This window comes from Moschus berezovskii, chromosome X, assembly GCF_049115385.1.
Source record: "Moschus berezovskii isolate FMDL1 chromosome X, NW_MosBer_1.0, whole genome shotgun sequence".
Classification (NCBI taxonomy): Eukaryota; Metazoa; Chordata; class Mammalia; order Artiodactyla; family Moschidae; genus Moschus; species Moschus berezovskii.
In genome coordinates this window covers 36,368,562-36,394,563 of record NC_142488.1, presented here as the reverse complement: position 1 = coordinate 36,394,563, position 26,002 = coordinate 36,368,562, and the positions used below count along the sequence as shown (strand labels likewise).

The following is a 26,002-nucleotide window of genomic DNA, read 5'->3' as shown; positions in this document are numbered from 1 at the left end:
GTTTAGTTCTTTGGCCCATTTTTTGATTGGGTCATTTATTTTTCTAAAATTGAGCTGCAGGAGGTGCTTGTATATATTTGAGATTAATTCTTTGTCAGTTGCTTCGTTTGCTATTATTTTCTCCCATTCTGAAGGCTGTCTCTTCACCTTGCTTATAGTTTCCTTTGCTATACAGAAGCTTTTAATTTTATTTAGGTCCAATTTATTTATTTTTGCTTCTATTTCCATTACTCTGGGAGGTGGGTCATGGAGGATCCTGCTGCGATTTATGTTGGAGAGTGTTTTGCCTATGTTCTCCTCTAGGAGTTTTGTAGTTTCCGGTATTACATTTAGATCTTTAATCCATTTTGAGTTTATTTTTGTATGGTGTTAGGGAGTGTTCTAGTTTCATTCTTTTACAAGTGGTTGACCAGTTTTCCCAGCACCACTTGTTAAAGAGATTGTCTTTTCTCCATTTTATATTCTTGCCTCCTTTGTCAAAGATAAGGTGTCCATAGGTGCGTGGATTTATCCCTGGGCTTTCTATTTTGTTCCATTGATCTATATTTCTGTCTTTATGCCAGTACCATACTGTCTTGATGACTGTGGCTTTGTAGTAGAGCCTGAAGTTTGGCAGATTGATTCCCCCAGTTCCATTCTTCTTTCTCAAGATTGCTTTGACTATCTATTCCCACATTCTGGAGGGTTTTTTATCATAAATGGATGTTGAATTTTGTCAAAGGCTTTCTCTGCGTCTATTGAGATAATCATATGGTTTTTATTTTTCATTTTGTTAATGTGGTGTATTACATTGATTGATTTGTGGATATTGAAGAATCCTTGCATTCCTGGGATAAAGCCCACTTGGTCACGATGAATGATCTTTTTAATGTGTTGTTGGATTCTGATTGTTAGAATTTTGTTGAGGATTTTTTCCATCTATGTTCATCAGTGATATTGGCCCGTAGTTCTCTTTTTTTGTGGCATCTTTGTCAGGTTTAGTGATTAGGGAGATGGTGGCCTCATAGAATAAGTTTGGAAGTTTACCTTCCTCTGCAATTTTCTGGAAGAGTTTGAGTAGGATAGGTGTTAGCTCTTCTCTAAATTTTTGCTAGAATTCAGCTGTGAAGCCGTCTGGACCTGGGCTTTTGTTTGCTGGAAGATTTCTGATTACAGTTTCAATTTCCGTGCTTGTGATGGGTCTGTTAAGATTTTCTATTTCTTCCTGGTTCAGTTTTGGAAAGTTGTACTTTTCTAAGAATTTGTCCATTTCTTCCAAGGTGTCCATTTTATTGCCATATAATTGCTGATCGTAGTCTCTTATGATCCTTTGTATTTCTGTGTTGTCTGTTGTGATCTCTCCATTTTCATTTCTAATTTTATTGATTTGGTTTTTCTCCCTTTGTTTCTTGATGAGTCTGGCTAGTGGTTTGTCAATTTTATCTACCCTCTCAGAGAACCAGCTTTTGGCTTTGTTGATTTTTGCTATGGTCTCTTTTATTTCTTTTGCATTTATTTCTGCCCTAATTTTTATGATTTCTTTCCTTCTACTAACCCTGGGGTTCTTAATTTCTTCCTTTTCTAGTTGCTTAAATGTAGAGTTAGGTTATTTAGTTGACTTTTTTCTTGTTTCTTGAGGTAAGCCTGTATTGCTATGAACCTTCCCCTTAGTACTGTTTTTACATGTCCCACAGGTTTTGGGTTGTTGTGTTTTCATTTTCATTCGTTTCTATGCATATTTTGATTTCTTTTTTGATTTCTTCTGTGATTTGTTGATTATTCAGCAGCATGTTGTTCAGTCTCCATATGTTGAAATTTTTAATAGTTTTTCTCCTGTAATCGAGATCTAATCTTACTGCATTGTGATCAGAAAAGATGCTTGGAATGACTTCAATTTTTTTGAATTTACCAAAGCTAGATTTATGGCCCAGGAAGTGATCTATCCTGGAGAAGGTTCTGTGTGCACTTGAAAAAAAGGTGAAATTCATTGTTTGGGGGTGAAATGTCCTATAGATATCAATCAGGTTTAACTGGTCTATTGTATCAATTTACATTTGTATTTCCTTGTTAATTTTCTGTTTAGTTGATCTATCCATAGGTGTGAGTGGGGTATTAAAGTCTCCCACTATTATTGTGTTATTGTTAATTTCCTCTTTCATACTTGTTAGCATTTGTCTTACATATTGTGGTGCTCCTATGTTGGGTGCATATATATTTATAATTGTTATATCTTCTTCTTGGATTGATCCTTTGATCGTTATGTAGTGTCCTTCTTTGTCTCTTTTCACAGCCTTTGTTTTAAAGTTTATTTTATCTGATATGAATATTGCTACTCCTGCTTTCTTTTGGTCTCTATTTGTGTGGAATATCTTTTTCCAGCCCTTCACTTTCAGTCTGTATGTGTCCCTCGTTTCGAGGTGGGTCTCTTGGAGACAACATATATAGGGGTCTTGTTTTTGCATCCATTCACCCAGTCTTTGTCTATTGGTTGGGATATTCAACCCATTTACATTTAAAGTAATTATTGATAAGTATGATCCCATTGCCATTTACTTTATTCTTTTGGGTTCAAGTTTATACACTCTTTCTGTGTTTCCTGTCTAGAGAAGGTGCTTTAGCATTTGTTGGAGAGCTGGTTTGGTGATGCTGAATTCTCTCAGCTTTTGCTTGACTGTAAAGCTTTTGATTTCTCCTTCATATTTGAATGAGATCCTTGCTGTATAATCTGGGCTGTGGGTTGTTCTCTTTCAACACTTTAAGTATGCCCTGCCATTCCTGATCTGAAGAGTTTCTATTGAAAGATCATCTGTTATCCTTGTGGGAATCCCCTTGTGTGTTATTTGTTGTTTTTCCCTTGCTGCTTTTAATATTTGTTCTTTGTGTTTGATCTTTGTTAATTTGATTAATATGTGTCTTGGAGTATTTCACCTTGGGTTTATCCTGTTTGGGACTCTCTGGGTTTCTTGGACTTGGGTGATTATTTCTTTCCCCATTTTAGGGAAATTTTCAACTATTATCTCCTCAAGTATTTTCTCATGGTCTTTCTTCTTGTCTTCTTCTTCTGGGATTCCTATGATTCGAATGTTGGGGCGTTTAACATTGTCCCCAAGGTCTCTGAGATTGTCCTCATTTCTTTTAATTCGTTTTTCTTTTTTCCTCTCTGTTTCATTTATTTCTACCATTCTATCTTCTAACTCACTTATCCTATCTTCTGCCTACGTTATTCTGCTGTTGGTTTCCTCCAGAGTGTTTTTTATCTCATCTATTGCTTTATTCATTGTATATTGACTCTTTTTTATTTCTTCTAGATCCTTGTTAAAACTTTTTTGCATCTTCTCGATCCTTGTCTCCAGGTTATTTATCTGTAACTCCAATTTGTTTTCAAGATTTTGGATCATTTTCACTATCATTATTCGGAATTCTTTATCAGGTAGGTTCCCTGTCTCTTCCTCTTTTGTTTGGGTTGGTGGGCATTTATCCTGTTCCTTTACTTGCTGGGTACTTCTCTGCCTCTTCATCTTGCTTATATTGCTGTGTTTGGGGTGGGCTTTCCGTCTTCTGGCAGTTTGTGGAGTTCTCTTTATTGTGGAGTTTCCTTGCTGCAGGTAGGGTTGGATGGGTGGCTTGCCAAGGTTCCCTGGTTAGGGAAGCTTGTGTCAGTGTTCTGGTGAGTGGAGCTGGATTTCTTCTCTCTGGAATACAATTAAGTGTCCAGTAATGAGTTATGAAATGTCATTGGGTTTGAAGTGACTTTGGGCAGCCTGTATATTGAAATTCAGGGCTATGTTCCTGTGTTGCTGGAGAATTTGCATGGTATGTCTTGCTCTGGAACTTGTTGACCCGTGGGTGGTGCTTGGTTTCAGTGTAGGTATGGAGGCGTTTGACGAGCTCCTATTGATTAATGTTCCCTGCAGTAAGGAGTTCTCTGGTGTTCTCAGGATTTGCACTTAAGCCTCCTGCCTCTGGTTTTCAGTCTTATTCTTGCAGTAGCCTCAAGACTTCTCCATCTGTCAGTGCCAAGGTGGTTCCCTCTGTTTTAGCTTCTTCTGTTTGCTGGTCTCTTCAGTGTCTAATTTCCGCCCTGACACAGGGGGGCGGTGGTGGACACTTTTCTAAGGCTCACTTGTTCAGTCGTGCTGTGGGGTGGGGAAGGGAGGAATGCTGCAAACAAACAACACTGGCATCTGTGGGGAGTGCTCGCAGTGTCTCGGCCATACTGGGTTTGCCACCGCTCATGGCGTGTGTCCTTTCCCTGTCCTCACTGCACAGGCTCTAGGTTGCTCTGCCAGGAACTGTCTGAGGCCAGCGATGGGTTGCATGCACTTCCCAAGTCTAAGCTGCTCAGGTTCAGGTACTTGGGTCCTCCACAAAGGCGCAGACTTGGTTGGGCCAGCATTTTGTGCCCTTCCCCAGTCCAAGCAGCTCAGGTGACCAGGTATTTGGCGAGCATGGTTGCTGCGACTTATCACCTCCCTGGTCCCTGCCGCTCAGTTTTCTGGGTGTACAACTGGCGCACCTTCTCAGGCGGATGTCCCCCGGCCAGAATCCCAAGAAGTCTTGGTTAGCGATGAAGCCTGCTTGCAGTTTGGTATCAGATGCCTCTCTGGGGCCGCAATTGCCCCTTTCTGGCTCTGGCTGCCCTCCTCTGCTTGTCTCGGCATGGGATGGGGGATGAGCCATCCTCAGCCAGGAGCTCTTTACAGTACTTTGTTCTGTGAGCGGGTCTGGCGGTGTCTTAGGTTAAGGCTTTTCGTCATTTTGTGAGGTAGCTATCGCACCGTCTGCTTTGCTCTCTCAAGTTAGTTCCCTTAGATTGCCCTCGGGGCATTCAGGCCCAGTCCTTACTCTAAGCAATGCAGCCTGTGCCTCCCTGCCCAGCCCCCACTTGCAAGTGGGGGATGCGCGTGTCTGCGCTGCTTCTCCGCTGGGAGTTACCATTGGGCACGTAATCTGTGGGTTTTAATCATTTCTTTGCTTTTCCTCCTGGTTATGTTGCCCTCTGAGGTTCCAAGGCTCGCCACAGGCTTACCAGTGAGTGTTTCCTGGTGTTTTGAAACCTCTCTCTCTTTTTTTTAAGCCTCCCTTCCCGGGACGGATCTCCGTCCCTACCTCTTTTGTCTCTCTTTTTGTCTTTTATATTATTTCCTACTTCCTTTCGAAGACAATGGGCTGCTTTTCTGGGTGTCTGATATGCTCTGCTGGCATTCAGAAGTTGTTTTGTGGAATTTACTCAGCGTTCAAATGTTCTTTTGATGAATTTGTGAGGGAGAAAGTGGTCTCCCCATCCTATTCCTCTGCCATCTTCCTCCCTCCCTGCAAAACTCGAAATTCTTTTTTATAGTTAAGTAATTTTCCATTGTATATATATTCTACATCTTCTTTATACATTAATTTGTCGATGAACACTTAGTTTGCTTCCATGTCTTGGCTGTTGTAAATAGTGCTGCTGTGAACTTGTACATGAATGATTTCTTTTTTGTTTTATTGTAGCAGAGTTGCTTTACAGTGTTTTGTTAGTTTCAGGTATACAGCAAAGTGATTCAGTTATATATATATTCATTCTTTTTTAGATTGTTTTTTCATATAGGTTATCACAGAATATTGAGTAGATTTCCCTGTGCTATACATAGATTCTTCTTGGTTATCAATCAAATATACAGTAGTGTATGCTATGCATGCTAAGTTGCTTCAGTCGTGTCCGACTCTGTGCGACTCCATAGATGGCAGCCCACCAGGCTCCCCCGTCCCTGGGATTCTCCAGGCAAGAACACTGGAGTGGGTTGCCATTTCCTTCTCCAATGCATGAAAGTGAAAAGTGAAAGTAAAGTCGCTCAGTCGTGTCTGACTCTTAGCGACCCCATGGACTACAGCCTACCAGCCTCCTCCGCCCATGGGATATTTCAGTCAAGAGGACTGGAGTGGGGTGCCATTGCCTTCTCCATATAGTAGTGTGTGTATATATATATCTCAGCTCAGCTCAGCTCAGTCGCTCAGTTATGTCTGACTCTCCACGACCCCATGAATCACAGCATGCCAGGCCTCCCTGTCCATCACCAACTCCCGGAGTTCACTCAAACTCATGTCCACAGAGTCGGTGATGCCATCTAGCCATCTCATTCTCAGTCGTCCTCTTCTCCTCCCGCCCCCAACTTTTCCCAGCATCAGACTCTTTTCCAGTGAGTCAACTCGTCGCATGAGGTGGCCAAAGTATTGCAGTTTCAGCTTTAGCATCAATCCTTCCAATGAACACCCAGGATCGATCTCCCTTAGAATGGACTGGTTGGATCTCCTTGCGGTACAAGGGACTCTCAAGAGTCTTCTCCAACACCACAGTTCAAAAGCATCGATTCTTCGGCGATCAGCTTTCTTCACAGTCCAACTCTCACATCCATACATGACCACGGGAAAAAACATAGCCTTGACTAGATGGACCTTTGTTGGCAAAGTAATGTCTCTGCTTTTTAATATATTATCAAGGTTGATCATAACTTTCCTTCCAAGGAGTAAGCGTCTTTTAATTTCATGGCTGCAATCAGCATCTGCAGTGATTTTAGAGCCCCCAAAATATAAAGTCTGACACTGTTTCCACTGTTTTTCCATCTATTTCCCATGAAGTGATGGGACCAGATGCCATGATCTTTGTTTTCTGAATGTTGAGCTTCAAGCCAACCTTTTCACTCTCCTCTTTCACTTTCATCAAGAGGCTTTTTAGTTCTTCTTCACTTTCTGCCATAAGGGTAGTGTCATCTGCATATCTGAGATTATTGATATTTCTCCTAGCATTCTTGATTCCAGCTTGTGCTTCTTCCAGCCCAGCGTTCCTCATGATGTACTCTGCATATAAGTTAAATAAGCAGGGTGACAATATACAGCCTTGACGCACTTCTTTTCCTATTTGCAACCAGTCTGTTGTTCCATATACAGTTCTGACTGTTGCTTCCTGACCTGCATACAGGTTTCTCAAGAGGCAGGTCAGGTGGTCTGGGATTCCCATCTCTTTCAGAATGTTCCACAGTTTATTGTGATCCAAATCCAAAGCTCTTGATTTATGCTTCCCCTCTCCATGTTTGCTAACCATGTTTGTTTTCCATATCTGTAAGTCTGTTTCTGTGTTTTAAATAACTTCATTTGTATCATATTTTTAAATTTAGATTCTACACCTCAGTGATATATTTGTCTTTGTCTGACTTGCTTGATTTACTATGACAGTATTTTGGTCCATCCATGTTATTACCAGTGACATTATTTCATTCCTTTTTTTATGGCTGGATTGGGCTCCAAAATCACTGTGGATGCTGATTGCAGCCATGAAATTAAAAGACACTTACTCCTTGGAAGGAAAGTTATGACCAACCTAGATAGTATATTAAAAAGCAGAGACATTACTTTGCCAACCAAGGTCCGTCTAGTCAAGGCTATGGTTTTTCCTGTGGTCATGTATGGATGTGAGAGTTGGACTGTGAAGAAAGCTGATCGCGAAAGAGGACAGAGAAAGACAAAAGACTCCTGTCTAGAAGCCGGGAACTAGGATAATTATGGGCATTGGTTTTTTTTTTTTCAAAACGAGAAGATTGATGCTTAGAGAGATTACCATTTACCCAAGTTCTGGAAAGTGATGGAGGCAGCCTTCAGATCCAGTGGGAGTTCTGAGCTTTCCTGGTGGCTCAGTGGTAAAGAATCCACCTGCCAATACAAGGGACGTGGTTCGATCCCTGGTCTGGGAAGATCGCACATGCCAAGGAGCCACTAAGCCCACGCACCACAACTACTGAGCCTGTGCGCTAGAGCCTGAGAGCCACGACTACTGAAGCCTGAGCGCCTAGAGCCCCTGCCCTGCAACAAGAGAAGCCGTCGCAGTGAGAAGCCTGCACACTGTACTAGAGCAGCCCCCACTCTGCACAACTAGAGAGCCCACAACTAGGGCAAGCCCACAAAGCAATGAAGCCCCAGTACAGCCAAAAATAAATAAATCATAAATTTTTTAAAAATGGGGGTTCTGACCCCAGGGTTAAGCAATATTACACAATGTATGAATTCATTCTCCGTGTAAAAATTGAAATAAACACAAAAATATTGAGTTAAAAAAAAAAGAAAGCTGATCGCCGAAGAATTGATGCTTTTGAACTGTGGTGTTGGAGATGACTCTTGAGAGTCCCTTGGACTCTCAGTCCATTCTAAAGGAGATCGATCCTGGGTGTTCATTGGAAGGACTGATGCTGAAGCTGAAACTCCAATACTTTGGCCACCTCATGCGAAGAGTTGACTCACTGGAAAAGACTCTGATGCTGGGAAGGATTGGGGGTGGGAGGAGAAGGGGACGACAAAGAATGAGATGACTGGATGGCATCACCGACTCGATGCACATGAGTTTGAGTGAACTCTGGGAGTTGGTGATGGACAGGGAGGCCTGGCGTGCTGTGATTCATGGGTTCACAACGAGTCTGTCAGGACTGAGCGACTGAACTGAACTGATTTTTATATGGCACGTGTCTGTGTGTGTGTGTGTGTGTATGCATACACACACATCTTTATGTATTCCTCTGTCGATGGAGACGTGGTTACTTTCATATCCTGGCTATTGTAAATACTGTTGCTATGAACATTGGCATGCACATATCTTTTTGAATTACGGTTTTCTGCAGATGTATGCCCAGGACTGGGATTGCTGGGCATCCCAGCAATCCATTGTTGCTATTGCTCAGTTTTAGTTTTTAAATTTTTTTAATCTTTTGTTACACTGGTGCTTCATTGCTGTGCGGGTGTTCTCTACTTGCAGTGAGTAGGGGATACTCTCTCGTTGTTGTGCACAAGGTTATCATTCCAGTCGCTTCTTTTGTTTTGGAGCACACGGTCTACGGTTGGCAGGCTTCAGTAGTTACAGAACACAGGTTCAATAGTTGAGGTTCCTGGGCTCTAGAGCCACAGGCTCAGTAGTTGTGACACACAGGCTTAGTTGCTCTGCAGCATTCCATCTGCCTTTTGACCTGCCACACTTTGGCAGAGAATCTTCACCATCCATACCAGGATCAAAAACTCAGAAGGCCAGGGATATAGAACAATAAACAGTCCTGAATTCTCTTTAGTTGGAGGAGAAGCCTGGGAACACTCATAACCTTTTATTTATTCATTATTTGTCCTGCTGCATTAGCATCTAGTACCTAGCACAGTGCCTGGTGCCATGTTGGTGCTAAGTAAGTAAATGACTCTAAATGGAATCAGCTTTACTCTTTGCAGGGGTGACAGTACCCTTTAAGAATATATTTATAATTACCAATAGTCCAATTTAAAGATAAGAAAACCTGAGAAGATTGTTGACATCTGAAACATTTTATTAAAAAATTTCCCAGTAGGTTTCATGAAGCTATTGCTCATTTAGAACTGTGTCAATGATTTTTTAAAAAACCTGTTGTAGAATTTACCAAAGGGTTTTTATCTGGATTGCAGATAGAGAGAATCTTTATAAAATCTTGATGTGATTTTAAATTGTTTAAATTTGAAGGATAGAAAAATTTCATCGCAGCACTGTTTATAATAGCCAGGACACGGAAGCAACCTAGATGTCCATCTGCAGATGAATGGATAAGAAAGCTTTGGTACATATACACGATGGAGTATTACTCAGCCATTTAAAAGAATGCATGTTATAGGATGCTCGGGGTTGGCATGCTGGGATGACCCAGAGGGAGGATAAAGGGAGGAGGGAGGGGGGAGGGGGGTTCAGGAGGGGGAACTTATGTAAACCCGGGGCGAATTCATGTCAATGTATGGCAAAACCAACCAATAGAATATTGTAAAATAATTTGCCTCCAATAAAAATTAAATTAATTACCAAAAAAAAAAGAATGCATTTGAATCAGTTCTAATGAGGTGGATGAAACTGGAGCCTATTATACAGAGTGAAGTAAGACAGAAAGAAATGCACCAATACAGTATCAGTTCAGTTCAGTTCAGTCGCTCAGTCGTGTCCGACTCTCCGTGACCCCATGAACCACAGCACTCCAGGTTTCCCTGTCCATCACCAACTCCCGGAGTTCACTCAAACTCATGTCCACAGAGTCGGTGATGCCATCCAGCCATCTCATTCTCCGTCGTCCCCTTCTACTCCCACCCCCAACCTTTCCCAGCATCAGAGTCTTTTCCAGTGAGTCAACTTGTCGCATGAGGTGGCCAAAGTATTGCAGCTTCAGCTTTAGCATCAGTCCCTCCAATGAACATCCAGGATTGATCTCCTTTAGAATGGACTGGTTGGATCTCCTTGCAGTATAAGGGACTCTCAAGAGTCTTCTCCAACACCACAGTTCAAAAGCATCGATTCTTCGGCGATCAGCTTTCTTCACAGTCCAACTCTCACATCCATACATGACCACGAGAAAAACCATTGCCTTGACTAGACGGACCTTGGTTGGCAAAGTAATGTCTCTGCTTTTTAATATACTATCAAGGTTGGTCATAACTTTCCTTCCAAGGAGCAAGCGTCTTTTAATTTCATGGCTGCAATCAGCATCTGCAGTGATTTTGGAGCCCCAAAATATAAAGTCTGACACTGTTTCCACTGTTTTTCCATCTATTTCCCATGAAGGGATGGGACCAGATGCCATGATCTTTGTTTTCTGAATGTTGAGCTTCAAGCCAACCTTTTCACTCTCCTCTTTCACTTTCATCAAGAGGCTTTTGAGTTCCTCTTCACTTTCTGCCATAAGGGTAGTGTCATCTGCATATCTGAGGTTATTGATATTTCTCCCAGCAATCTTGATTCCAGCTTGTGCTTCTTCCAGCCCAGCGTTCCTCATGATGTACTCTGCATATAAGTTAAATAAGCAAGGTGACAATATACAACCTTGACGTACACCTTATCCTATTTGGAACCAGTATGTTGTTCCATGTCCAGTTCTAACTGTTGCTTCCTGACCTGCATACAGGTTTCTCAAGAGGCAGGTCAGGTGGTCTGGGATTCCCATCTCTTTCAGAATGTTCCACAGTTTATTGTGATCGACACAGTCAAAGGCTTTGGCATAGTCAATGAAGCAGAAATAGATGTTTTTCTGAAACTCTCTTGCTTTCTCCATGGTCAAGCGGATGTTGCCAATTTGATCTCTTGTGCCTCTGCCTTTTCTAAAACCTGCTTGAACATCTGGGAGTTCACGGTTTACATACTGCTGAAGCCTGGCTTGGAGAATTTTGAGCATGACTTTACTAGCGTGTGAGATGAGTGCAATTGTGCGGTAGTTTGAGCATTCTTTGGCATTGCCTTTCTTTGGGATTGGAATGAAGACTGACCTCTTCCAGTCCTGTGGCCAGCGCTGAGTTTTCCAAATCTGCTGGCATATTGAGTGCAGCACTTTCACAGCATCATCTTTCAAGACTTGAAATAGCTCAACTGGAATTCCATCACCTCCACTAGCTTTGTTCATAGTGATGCTTTCTAAGGCCCACTTGACTTCACATTCCAAGATGTCTGGCTCTAGGTCAGTGATCACGTTATCGTGACTATCTTGGTCGTGAAGATCTTTTTTGTACAGTTCTTCTGTGTATTCCTGCCACCTCTTCTTAATATCTTCTGCTTCTGTTAGGTCCATACCATTTCTGTCCTTTATCGAGCCCATCTTTGCATGAAATGTTCCCTTGGAATCTCTAATTTTCTTGAAGAGGTCTCTTGTTTTTCCTATTCTGTTGTTTTCCTCTATTTCTTTGCATTGATCACTGAGGAAGGCTTTCTTATCTCTCCTTGATATTCTTTGGAACTCTGCATTCAGATGCTTATATCTTTCCTTTTCTCCTTTGCTTTTCGCCTCTCTTCTTTTCACAGCTATTTGTAAGGCCTCCTCAGACAGCCATTTCGCTCTTCTGCATTTCTTTTCCATGGGGATGGTCTTGGTCCCTGTCTCCTGTTACAATGTCACAAACCTCCGTCCAGAGTTCATCAGGCACTCTATCAATCAGATCTAGTCCCTTAAATCTATTTCTCACTTCCACTGTATAATCATAAGGGATTTGATTGAGGTCATATCTGAATGGTCTAGTGGTTTTCCCTACTTTCTTCAATTTAAGTCTGAATTTCGCAATAAGGAGTTCATGATCTGAGCCACAGTCAGCTCCTGGTCTTGTTTTCGCTAACTGTATACAGCTTCTCCATCTTTGGTTGCAAAGAATATAATCAATCTGATTTCGGTGTTGGCCATCTGGTGATGTCCATGTGTAGAGTCTTCTCTTGTGTTGTTGGAAGAGGGTGTTTGCTATGACCAGTGCATTCTCTTGACAAAACTCTATTAGCCTTTTCCCTGCTTCATTCCGTGCTCCAAGGCCAAATTTGCCTGTTACTCCAGGTGTTTCTTGACTTCCTACTTTTGCATTCCAGTCCCCTATAATGAAAAGGACATCTTTTTTGGGTGTTAGTTCTAAAAGGTCTTGTAGGTCTTCATAGAACCGATTAACTTCGGCTTCTTCAGCATTACTGGTTGGGGCATAGGCCTGGATTACTCTAATATTGAATGGTTTGCCTTGGAAACGAACAGAAATCATTCTGTCATTTTTAAGATTGCATCCAAGTACTGCATTTCGGACTCTTTTGTTGACCATGATGGCTACTCCATTTCTTCTAAGGGTTTCCTGCCCACAGTAGTAGATATAATGGTCATCCGAGTTAAATTCACCCATTCCAGTCCATTTTAATTCACTGATTCCTAGAATGTCGACGTTCACTCTTGCCATCTCCCGTTTGACCACTTCCAATTTGCCTTGATTCATGGATCTAATATTCCAGGTTCCTATGCAATATTGCTCTTTACAGCACCGGACCTTGCTTCTATCACTGGTCACATCCACAGCTGGGTATTGGTTTTGCTTTTGCTCCATCCCTTTATTCCTTCTATAGTTATTTCTCCACTGAGCTGCAGTAGCATACTGGGCACCTACCGACCTGGGGAATTCCTCATTCAGTATCCTATCATTTTGCCCTTTGTTACTGTTCATGGGGTTCTCAAGGCAAGTATACTGAAGTGGTTTGCCATTCCCTTCTCCAGTGGACCACATTCGGCTGTGGTCCATGTGATCAGGTCGACTAGTTTCCTGTGATTATGATTTCAGTGTGTCTGCCCTCTGATGCCCCCTAGCAATACCTACTGTCTTATTTGGGTTTCTCTTACCTTGGTCGTGGAAAATCTCTTCACAGCCACTCTAGCAAAGTGCAGCCGCTGTACCTTACCTTGGACGAGGGGTATCTCCTCAAGGCCGACCCTCCTGACCTTGAACGCAGAGTAACTCCTCTCGGCCCTTCTGCGCCCGCGCAGCCACCACCTGTTGGACGTGGGGTAGCTCCTCTCGGCTGCCGGCCCTGCCCTCAGGCGTGGGGTAGCTCCTCACGGCCGCACTTCTTTGCGTGGTTCGTTGCGCTGGGGCCGGCGTCTCTCGCGTCGCGTCTGCGCCGCCGGGCCAGCGTCTCTCGCGTCGCGTCTGTGCCGCCGGGCCGGCGTCTCTCGCGTCGCGTCTGTACTAACACATATATATGGAATTTCAGTTCAGTTCAGTCGCTCAGTCATGTCCGACTCTCCGCGACCCCATGAATCACAGCACGCCAGGCCTCCCTGTCCATCACCAACTCCCGGAGTACACTCAAACTCATGTCCACAGAGTCGGTGATGCCATCCAGCCATCTCATTCTCCGTCGTCCCCTTCTCCTCCCGCCCCCAACTTTTCCCAGCATCAGAGTCTTTTCCAGTTAGTCAACTCGTCGCATGAGGTGGCCAAAGTATTGCAGTTTCAGCTTTAGCATCAGTCCCTCCAATGAACATCCAGGATTGATCTCCTTTAGAATGGACTGGTTGGATCTCCTTGCAGTATAAGGGACTCTCAAGAGTCTTCTCCAACACCACAGTTCAAAAGCATCGATTCTTCGGCGATCAGCCTTCTTCACAGTCCAACTCTCACATCCATACGTGACCACGAGAGAAACCATTGCCTTGACTAGACGGACCTTGGTTGGCAAAGTAATGTCTCTGCTTTTTAATATACTATCAAGGTTGGTCATAACTTTCCTTCCAAGGAGCAAGCGTCTTTTAATTTCATGGCTGCAATCAGCATCTGCAGTGATTTTGGAGCCCAAAAAAACAAAGTCTGACACTGTTTCCACTGTTTTTCCATCTATTTCCCATGAAGGGATGGGACCAGATGCCATGATCTTTGTTTTCTGAATGTTGAGCTTCAAACCAACCTTTCCACTCTCCTCTTTCACTTTCATCAAGAGGCTTTTGAGTTCCTCTTCACTTTCTGCCATAAGGGTAGTGTCATCTGCATATCTGAGGTTATTGATATTTCTCCCGGCAATCTTGATTCCAGCTTGTGCTTCTTCCAGCCCAGCGTTCCTCATGATGTACTCTGCATATAAGTTAAATAAGCAAGGTGACAATATACACCCTTGACGTACACTTTTTCCTATTTGGAACCAGTCTTTTGTTCCATGTCCAGTTCTAACTGTTGCTTCCTGACCTGCATACAGGTTTCTCAAGAGGCAGGTCAGGTGGTCTGGGATTCCCATCTCTTTCAGAATGTTCCACAGTTTATTGTGATCAACACAGTCAAAGGCTTTGGCATAGTCAATGAAGCAGAAATAGATGTTTTTCTGAAACTCTCTTGCTTTCTCCATGGTCCAGCGGATGTTGGCAATTTGATCTCTGGTGCCTCTGCCTTTTCTAAAACCTGCTTGAACATCTGGGAGTTCACGGTTTACATACTGCTGAAGCCTGGCTTGGAGAATCTTGAGCATGACTTTACTAGCGTGTGAGATGAGTGCAATTGTGCGGTAGTTTGAGCATTCTTTGGCATTGCCTTTCTTTGGGATTTAGAAAGATGGAAATATAACCCTGTATACGAGACAGCAAAAGAGACACAGTTGTATCAAACAGTCTTTGGGACTTGGTGGGAGAGTGTGAGGGTGGGATGATTTGAGAGAATGACATTGAAACATGTATGTTGTCATATGTGAAATGAATCAGCAGTTCAGGGTCAGTGCATGTTACAGGATACTCGGGGCTGGTGTGCGGGGATGACCCAGAGGGAGGATAAAGGGAGGAGGGAGGTGAGAGGGGGGTTCAGGAGGGGGAACTCATGTACACTTGGGTCGAATTCATGTCAATGTATGGCAAAACCAAAATATAATATTGTAAAATTAAAAAAAAATAAATAAATAAAGAAAACATCTGATTCAGGTTGTATCTGTTGGGGCTACTGTAGACCTCTGTAGGCTAATGATGATAGTGTAAAAAGTAAATAAGCAGTATAAAGGAATTATCCAGTGGTTCTCAAGCTTTGCCCTATCTCAGAATCTCTGGGAGAGCTGTTAAAACAGTATGGGGCCCCTGCCCCAGAGTTTTTGATGGGCTAGGTCTATGGTGGGGCCTGAGAACTTGCATTTCTAGGAAGTTTCCAGATGTTGCTAATGCTGCTGGTCTGGGGATCACAGTGAGTGAACCACTGCCTTGTGCTTTTACCAAAGGCTTCATAGTTTTGAAATGGAATGTGTATTGCTTTCAATGTACAAGTCCTTCGAATTCTTTGTAAAGTTTACTCTAGGTATTTATTGATTTTCATACAACTAGAAAAGTGATTTTTCTATTTTTGGTACTTTATTATTCTTGTTTTTCTTTATTCCCTCACTCTTGTCCAAATCGTTGTGACCCCCATTGACTGCAGCACACCAGGCTTCTCTCTTTCACTCTTTCCCAGAGTTTGCTCAAACTCACATCCATTGAGTCAGTGATGCCATCTAACCATCTCATCATCTGTCGCCCCATTCTCCTTCTTCCCTCAATCTTTCCCAACTTCAAGGTCTTTTCCAAAGACATGATTCTTTCCCTCTGGTGGCCAAAGTATTGGAGCTTCAGCATCAGTCCTTCCAATAAATATTCAGGGTTGATTTCCTTTAGGATTGACTGGTTTGATTTCTTTGCTGTCCAAGGACTCTCAAGAGTCTTCACCACCACCACACTTCCAAAGCATCAATTCTTTGATCAACCTTCTTTATGGTCCAACTCTCACATTCGTACATGATTACTGGAAAAGTGATAGCTTTTTCTAAACGAACCTTTGTCAGCAAAATGATGTCTCTGCTTTTTAATACGCTGTCTCGGTTTGTCATAGCTTTTTTTTTTTTTTTTCTTCCAAGGAGCAAGTGTATTTGATTTCTGAGGCTGATGTCACCATACACAGTTATTTTGGAGCTCAAGAAAACAAAGTCTGCTACTGTTTCCACCTTTTCTGTATCGATATGCCATGAAGTGATGGAACCAGATGCCAGGATCTTAGTTTTTTGAATGTTGAATTTTAACACAGGTTTTTCACTCTCCTCTTTCACCATCAGCCAGTCTCTTTAGTTCCTCTTCGCTTTCTGCCATTAGGTTGGTGTTACCTGAGGTTATTGATCTTTTTCCTGGCAATCTTGATACCAGCTTGAGCTTCATCTAGCCTAGCATTTCGCATGATGTACTCTGCATAGAAGTTAAATAAACAGGGTGACAGTATATAGCCTTGATGTATTCCTTTCCCAATTTTGAACCAGTCTATCATTCCATGTCCAGTTCTAATGGTTGCTTCTTGACCTGCATACAGGTTTCTCAGGAGGCAGGCACGATGATCTGGTATACCCATCTCTCTGAGAATTTTCCCCAGTTTGTCGTGATCCACACAGTCAAAGGCTTAGAATAGTCAATGAAGCAAAAATACACGTTTTTCTTGAATTTCCTTGGTTTTTGTATGATCCAAGCAATGTTGGAAATTTGATATCTGGTCTTGTTTTCTAAACAAAGCTTCTATGTCTGTAAGTTCATGGTTCACATACTGTGGAAGCCTAGCTTGAAGGATTTTGAGGATTATCTTGCTAGCATGTGAAATGAGTGCAGTTGGACGGTAGTTTGAACATTCTTTGCCCGTTTTTGGATTAGAATGAAAACTGAACTTTTGCAGTTCTGTGACCACTGCTGAGTTTTGCAAATTTGCTGGCATGTTGAGTGCCGCACTTTCACAGCATCACCTTTTAGAATTTGAAATAGCTCAACTGGAATTCTATCACATCCACTAGCTTTATTCATAGTAATGATTCCTACGGCCCACTGGACTTCACACTCCAGGATATCTGGCTCTAGGTGAGTGACCACACCCGTGTGGTTATCCGGGTCATTAAGACCTTTTTTTTTTTTTTTTTTTTTTTTTACAGTTCTTCTGTATATTCTTGCCATGTCTTCTTAATATTTTCTGCTTCTCTAATGTCCATACCGTTTCTGTCCTTTATTGTGCCCATCTTTGTATGAAATGTTCCCCTGGTATCTCTAATTTTCTTAAAGAGATCTCTAGTCTTTCCCACTCTATTCTTTTCCTCTATTTCTTTGCAGTGTTAGTTTAAGAAGGCTTTTTTTTTTTAAATCTCTCCTAGCTATTATTTGGAACTCTGCTTTCAGATGGGTATATCTTTCATTTTATCCTTTGCCTTTTGCTTGTCTTTCCTTCAAAGCTATTTTTAAGGCCTCCTCATGAGACCATTTTGTCTTGTTGCATATCTTTACTGGAGGATAGTTTTGGTCACTGCCTCCTGTACAATGTTATGAACATCCATTTGCAGTTCTTCAGGCACTCTGTCTACCAGATCTAATCCCTTGAATCTGTCACTTCCACTGTATAATCATAAGGGATTTAAGTCATATCTGAATGGCCTAGTGGTTTTCCTTCCTTTCTTCAATTTGAGTCTGTATTTTGCAATAAGCAGCTCATGATCTGAGCCACAGTCAGCTCCCTGTCTTGATTTTTGTACAATATACTACCGGAGAAAAGCAGAGAAATAGCTCTAGAAGAAATGAAAAGGCTGAGCCAAAGCGGAAACAATGCCCAGTTGTGGATGTGTCTGGTACTGAAATTAAAGTCGGATGCAGTAAAGAACCATATTGCATAGGAACCTGGAATGGTAGTTCCACGAATCATCGTAAATTTAATGTGGTCAAACAGGAGGTGGCAAGACTGCGCATCAACATTTTAGGAATCAGTGATCTAAACTGGATGAGAATGTGCAAATTAGATAACCATTATATCTACTACTGTTGGAAAGACTTTAAGATTTGCTTATTAGTGTGTAGAAATGCCCAAGAGTTTTGTATGTCCATTTTGTATTCAGAAGTTTTACTGAATTTGGTTTATTAATCTAACAGTATTTTTGTTGGAGTCTTTAGGGTTTTCTATATATAACATCATGAAATCCAGAAATGATGACAGTTTTATTTTCCAATTTGGATGTCTTTTTTTCTCTTTTTGTTGTGTACCAAGTCTGGCTAGGACTAACAATAGCATGTTGAATCCAAGGGGCAAGAATGGGCATCCTTATCGTGTTTCTGATCTTAGACAAAAAGCTTTTAGCTTTTTACCATCGAGTATAAACTTAGCTGTGGCCTTGTTTATATATGGGCTTTATAATGTCAAGGTTTGTTCCCACTATACCCACGTTGTTGAGAAAGTTTTTATCATAAATGGATGGTGAGTTTTGTCGAATGCTTTGTCTGAAACTATTGGGATTATATGATTTTTATCATTCATTTTATTAATATGGCATAACATGATGATTGGTAGATGCTGAATCATCTTTGCATCTTGGAAATGTATAAATATGTTAAATTGCTTTACAAATGTTGGGTATATTTGCATTTGCGTTCATCAGGGATGTTCAGTTCAGTTCAGTTCAGTCGCTCAGTCATGTCCGACTCTCCGCGACCCCATGAATCACAGCATGCCAGGCCTCCCTGTCCATCACCAACTCCCGGAGTTCACTCAAACTCATGTCCACAGAGTCGGTGATGCCATCCAGCCATCTCATTCTCCGTCGTCCCCTTCTCCTCCCGCCCCCAACCTTTCCCAGCATCAGAGTCTTTTCCAGTGAGTCAACTCGTCGCATGAGGTGGCCAAAGTATTGCAGTTTCAGCTTTAGCATCAGTCCCTCCAATGAACACCCAGGATTGATCTCCTTTAGAATGGACTGGTTGGATCTCCTGGCAGTATAAGGGACTCTCAAGAATCTTCTCCAACACCACAGTTCAAAAGCATCAATTCTTCGGCGTTCAGCTTTCTTCACAGTCCAACTCTCACATCCATACATGACCACGGGAAAAACCATTGCCTTGACTAGACGGACCTTGGTTGGCAAAGTAATGTCTCTGCTTTTTAATATACTATCAAGGTTGGTCATAACTTTCCTTCCAAGGAGCAAGCGTCTTTTAATTTCATGGCTGCAGTCAGCATCTGCAGTGATTTTGGAGCCCCAAAAAATAAAGTCTGACACTGTTTCCACTATTTTTCCATCTATTTCCCATGAAGTGATGTTGGCATGTAATTTTCTGGTGTCCTTGTCTGGTTTGGGTTACCAGCAAATGTTGGCCTTGTAAACTGAGTTTTAAAATGGAACCTCCTCTCCTAAGAGTTTGAGAAGGTTTAGTATTAATTCTTCTTTGAATGAAAGTAGAATTCAGTTGTGTAACCATCCGGTTCTGGACTTTTATTTGTTGGGAGGTTTTTGATTAGTGATTCAATCCTCTTAATAGTAATTTGTTAAAGAGTTTCTATTTGTTCATAATTCAGTCTTGGAGGGTTCAATTTTTCTAGGAATTTATCCACTACTTCTAGGCTGTCAAATTTCTTGGCATATAAGTTTTCACAGTAGTCTCTTGTTCTTTGCATATCTGTGATATCAGTTGTGAGTCTCTTTCGTTTCTGATTTATGTTTGAATCCAAACTGTCCTGGTGGGTCTATGTAAAGTTTTATGAATTTTACCTTTGGAAAGACCCATCTCTTGTTGCAGTGGTCTTTTCTTTTGTCTTTCCACTTATTTCTTCTCTGATCCTTATTATTTCCTAACTTTGGTTCTTTCTAGTTGTTTCAGATGTCAAGTTAGGTTTCTTTTGAGATTTTTGTTTTGATAAGTATTTATTGCCCTGAACTTCTCTCTCAGAACTGCTTTTGGTGGATTTCATAAGTTTTAGGATATTTTATTTCCATTTTCATTTGACTAAATATATTTTATTTCTATTTGAGTCACTTCCCCACTAACACACTGTTTAATTGCCACATTATTCGTAAATGTTTCCAGTTTTATTCTTATATTTGATTTCTAAGTTTGATACATTATGATCAAAAAAGATGCTGGCTGTGATTTTAATTGTCTTGATTAAGGATCTATCCTGTAGAATGTTCCATATGCACATGAAGAATAGATATGCTCTTGCTTTGGATGGGATGTTGTGTATTTCTCTATTAAATCCACAGTTTAATGTGTTTAAGGCTGTTCTGTTACTGAGCTTCCATCTGGATATCTGTCCATTGTTGTAAGCTGCATATTGATGTCCCCTACTATCATTGTCCTTGTGCTTATCCTTTTATGTCTGTTAATATTTGCTATATATATATATATGTATGTATATATAAATATATGTATATATTTAAGTGTTGCTATACTGGTTATATACATTTACAAATGTATAAATTCCCTCCTCTCTCCTGGAATCAAACCCATGACCCCTGCATTGGGAACCAAACTCCTAACCACTACACCACCTAGGGCTTCCCAAACATTAAGCTCCTTCTTTCATCCTTGCTCTGAGAAACAGAGGTATAAAACTAAAGAAGCTGCTTTGAATGATGGTTGACAGTATAGAGGGCAGGATAAGGTTGGGTAATAGAAATCTCCTCGCATTAGGCATTGTAATTACCTATTCTTGGACTGTCCTGTCCTGGAACACAAGGTTGGGTTAGTATGTTTTCACTGTTAGGAAAGATTTGGTGGACTGAGAGACACAGAGCCAGTTTCATGGGTGTCTGACCTATGCAACCACACAGGTCTCCACACTGAAAAGGGTCTTGTTTTTGGTGTAATGCTATGATGTTACCATCTTGACCTTCTTAATTTTGTCTGGCTTCCATTTCAACCTAAGTTTTTATTTAGCCTAAGTTTTTTTGCACTAGAGCCACTGGTTATCAGCAGGGGTGATTTTGGCCCCCAGGGGACATTTGGTTCTGTATGAACAGTTTTGGTGTTCACCATGTGTGACGGGTGCGACTGGCCTCTAACAGTAGGAAGCCAGGGCTGCTGCCTGCCATCCTACAATGCACAGAACAGCCCGCTGTCCATAGTGCTGTGGTTGAACAATCCTGGCCTGGTGGTGGTGTAGTTGCCAAGTCTAGGTAAAGCTAATTGAAATTATGTTCCAAACATTCCAGCTGTGGCCCATCTAACTCATAACTGCATAAGAGGGGACAGAACTTGCTCTTCACCCTAGTTTTAGTCACTTGGTTGATTAGTTTTTTTTTTTAAATACATCAAGTAATTTCAAAAAGCATTTGAAGTGGTTTCAAGGGCCTGTTTTTTTCTGTTATACCCCATTAGAATTTCAAATGTATAAAATAATGTATTTCATTAGAAACCTGTTTAGATGAAAAAGCCAGGGAAAGCAAACAGATGAGTTTGGGGCAGGGGGAGGAGCCCACTCAGCTACACAACAAAATCTGGAGAAGAGACTGTCTCACACACAATCTCAAGATAGAGTACATACTGCCATCTGGATTTAAAATGACTATTATTTTTCCTCACACAAATAATTAAGGAAAAAAAATCATTATTCAAAATCCGAGCTGATTGTTCTGCTCTATTTTTTTTTTACTGAGCCATACAGGATCTCCGTTCATCAACCAGGGACTGAACCGGTGCTCCCTGCAGTGGAAGTACGGAGTCCTAACCACTGGACCACCAGGGAAGTCCCTGTTCTGGCTTTTAATAGTTGCAGGAGAGATGAGAATAATTTCTATTTTATCCCAGTGGGAAACTAAATTGTTCATCCACTTGCTTAGTCATGTTCAACTCTTTGTGGCCCCATGGACTGTGGCTCTCCAGGCTCCTCTGTCCACTTCTAGTGAGTAGAAATAAAAGACAGCATTACCATATCTCCCATGGTTTCTCGTGGTGGTAAGAGGGGAACTCGGGAGTAGATGACCTCAAGAAGTACATTAATGAGTTTTGCAACATTTAAGTCTTGAGCATGAAAGTGTTGTTAGAATGGAGAACTAAACTTCTCTGCATCTTAAAAAGACTAATTAGTGGTTTCCCAGGTGATGCTAGTGGTAAAGAACACACCTGCCAATGCAGGAGACATAAGAAACATGGGTTCAATCCCTGGGTCGGGAAGATCCCCCAGAGATGGAAATAGCAACCCACTCCAGTATTCTTGCCTGGACAATTCCATGGACAGAGGAGGCTGGGGGCTACAGTCCATGGGGTCTCAAAGAGTTGGACACAAAGTGATGCATACCTACCTGTCTTTTTCTCCCCATACATGCACATAGGTATATAGGTACACACAGCAGCTAAACTGCTAACAGTAAAGGGAGATTTAAAAAGAAGAACAGAATAGGAAATTAGAGGAGTACATTTGGAAGGAAAAAGGAACTAGGCAATGTTATGGTGGCTGAAGCCAATGGGAAAGGGTGACCAATATAGAATTGGAGTATTTGCTGTTACAGTACTTAAGTTAGGACAGAAATCCCCCATGGTGCCACTATCTGCTGCTACCACACACATTTCCTCCCGTGGGCCTTGTGCCTTGATTGACACAGAATATTAAGAGTGAACTGCCATGGGAAGAGAGGAGTTGTCAGATCAGCAGGCTACCAACAGGTATGGAAATGCATCCCACCATGGCTAAGAAACCACAGAAATTTTGGAGATAAGACATCCTACAGGATGAGGGATGGTACCAGCAATATTTCAGAATTACTCAAATATCGGGTTGATATAAATTTCAGAACAAGTTCTAGAGAACTAGTCAAAACACTAAGGGAGGTTTCAGTTCAAAATCCTAGTGTAGGAAGAGTCTGAACTTACCTCTTCCCATTGACACACCAAATCTACATACAGAGCAATTTCCCCAGAAAAAAACCTAAAAGCTAGGAGAGTGACTTTTGCATATCAGGAAAATGAGAAGGAAATCACATCAAAGTAGACATAAAAGGCTGAGAGACAATCTTGGCCAAAACCCTAGCAATATCTCCAGTCACAGTCCCCACCCATGTCTGGGGACCAACAGTCAGGAGGGCACTCATAACTTGGAATTTCTCCCTGAGTAGTAGACAGTTACTTTCCCACAGCAGGCTCTCCAGCACTTAAGACCTGCTGCAGAGAAACAACCCCCCAGATATCTCTCCAAACCAGTGGGGCTCATACCCACGAGAGCTGCTGAGCTGTCACAAACTCAGAAACAGTTCTTGAAGGGAAGACTAATGCACCCCAAGACACGGTGTAGAAGCATCCATTTAAAAGTACCCAGACTTTATGTGAATAGGCTTATTTGATAATCTTAAGTAAGCAGACTGAGGGGCCAGCAGTATGTTGGTGTGAGCAATTTTCAAACTCCATCTACCCGGTAAAAGCCAGCAGAAACCATCTCTTACCTCTTTTTCTGGCCGACTGCCACCTCCATCGGAGAAGGCAATGGCAAGCCACTCTAGTACTCTTGCCTAGAAAATCCCATGGATGGAGGAGCCTGGTAGGCTGCAGTCCGTGGGGTCGCTAAGGGTCGGACACAACTGAGCGACTTTACTTTCACACATTGGAAAAGGAAATGGCAACCCACTCCAGTGTTCTTGCCTGGAGAATCCCAGGGATGGGGGAGCCTGGTGGGCTTCCGTCTATGGGGTCACACAGAGTCGGACACGACTGAAGTGACTCAGCAGCAGCAGCCACCTCCATGGTCCACTGAGGATAGACATTTTCCTGCGTTCTTTCTGCCTTACTAAAGACAGCAGGTACCTTCTACCACTCCTTCACCCCCGTGGCTCTGGTGGCCAACAGGTCTTTTGCTTGCAGTCCCTCAGGACTGTATCTGCATACTTTAAAATCTGCTGCCTGCAGGTCTGCCTTCCAATCAGCCTGAATCTAGGTTCTCAATGATCCTCTCCACTGGAGCATTAACAGGTCTGGGCACACCTTCAAACACTGGGAACTACTGGAAATTAAAATAAGCTCCTTGGACAATCACAAAGGTTTGCGAGAGAAACTAGGATTCATCTACCTGGGGCCAGTCCTTCAAGACTAGAAGTGCCCATTGCAGCTAATGCATAGAAAGCAACAGAGAGCCAACTAAAATGAAGAAACAAAGGAACATATGTTCTTCTATATCTACTCAATATTCTGTGATAACCTGTATGAGAAAATATCCCTTGAATAAATATATATTTATATTTTTATATGTATAAGTGAATCACTTTTCTGTACACATGAAACATACAACATTGTAAATCAACTATATTCTACTAAAATTAAAATATAAAACAGACAATTGCCAAAAAAAAAACTTAGGCTAAATAAAAACTTAGGTTGAAATGGAAGCCAGACAAAATTAAGAAGGTCAAGATGGTAACATCATAGCATTACACCAAAAACAAGACCCTTTTCAGTGTGGAGACCTGTGTGGTTGCATAGGTCAGACACCCATGAAACTGGCTCTGTGTCTCTCAGTCCACCAAATCTTTCCTAACAGTGAAAACATACTAACCCAACCTTGTGTTCCAGGACAGGACAGTCCAAGAATAGGTAATTACAATGCCTAATGCGAGGAGATTTCTATTACCCAACCTTATCCTGCCCTCTATACTGTCAACCATCATTCAAAGCAGCTTCTTTAGTTTTATACCTCTGTTTCTCAGAGCAAGGATGAAAGAAGGAGCTTAATGTTTGGGAAGCCCTAGGTGGTGTAGTGGTTAGGAGTTTGGTTCCCAATGCAGGGGTCATGGGTTTGATTCCAGGAGAGAGGAGGGAATTTATACATTTGTAAATGTAATGGGGTTGACTCCACTATAATACAAAAAATTGTTAGCATTGTTGATCGTGCCTTGGAGCAACTACTGGTACATAGCACCATTGCAGGTCTAAAGTCTTCCTGCCCAATACAGTCTAAAGCTGTCCTACTCAACCTGTCGAGTGAATGCAGCTTCTAATTCAGTAGGTTTGGTGTGGGTGTGGGGGGTGGTGCCTGGGATTCTCCATTGTTAAGAAGTTCCCATGCGATGTACCACACGTTGAGAGGAAAAAGTCTAAAGGATAATTGAGTCCTTTGTGATATTAAGCCTTTCTGTGCACACGGGTTCACTCTAGGACTCTAGTTGGTTCACCAGTCCTTGGGAAGACAATTCTGACCTAGTCTTCTCTTTGTCCTAGGCTGTTGCTGCGAATTCCACTCTATTCCTTCAGCATAGTGGTACTGGATAAGCATGGCGTGGACAAGGAGCGCTACGTCTCCCTGGTGACACCTGTGGCCCTCTTCAACCTGATCGACACTTTCCCCTTGAGAAAAGAAGAGATGGTCCTACAAGCAGAAATGGGCCAGGCCTGTGCCACCTGATGGGCTGTGTCCTCTCTCAGTAGTGCCTCTTCTCTCTACATCGAGCTACATGCACAGAAAGGCCTGAAAAATATCCTTGATGTACAGATTTTTATTTGTAATTTTTAAAGTCTATTTTATTATTATAAGCTTTCTTGGCACTTAACAATTTTACACCGCTTTTTGTACCTTGTACCAAAAACTGAATATACTTACTCTCTAAATTCCATCATGGCTGGTTACTTTGGTAGAGAAACTAGAAACTACAACTATATACAAGCTTCCCATGCATTTATACTGTGTGACACGTATGTATCTTCTGTTTTATATAAAACTTACTAATAAAATATTTTAGAGCAAATGTACTAAAAATCATTTTTTTCAAGCACTAGCCATACTTGCTTAGTGTGGTCACAGGTCTTCAGATTGCGATTATTGGTATTTTAGGAATGGAAAAATTAGTGTCAGGAGGCGCTCAGTTGAGCTGAGAGCTGAACTTTCAAGTGTCAGAGGAGCCCCTGAAGCAACAAGCTGGCAGTGAAAGAGGTAAGGCTTTTATCACTTACTGTGCTGCTATAACCAAGAAGCTAAAACTGGAGCTTCCATCTTCTATTTTTCCATCTGCATTCTCTCC

At 41.9% G+C, this 26,002-nt stretch overlaps 1 protein-coding gene across 2 annotated transcripts in view; it reads left to right on the top strand.

The window, feature by feature from the left end:
• The window catches only part of SRPX (sushi repeat containing protein X-linked), a 174,094-nt gene extending 148,372 nt beyond the window's left edge, over positions 1 to 25,722 (top strand). For both annotated transcript variants that reach the window (XM_055437991.2, XM_055437990.2), the window contains one exon: positions 25,206 to 25,722. In XM_055437991.2, coding sequence (XP_055293966.2) covers positions 25,206 to 25,389 — 184 coding nt within the window. In that variant the 3' untranslated portion in view covers positions 25,390 to 25,722. The remainder of the gene's footprint in view (positions 1 to 25,205) is intronic.
• Positions 25,723 to 26,002: the final 280 nt, after the last annotated feature.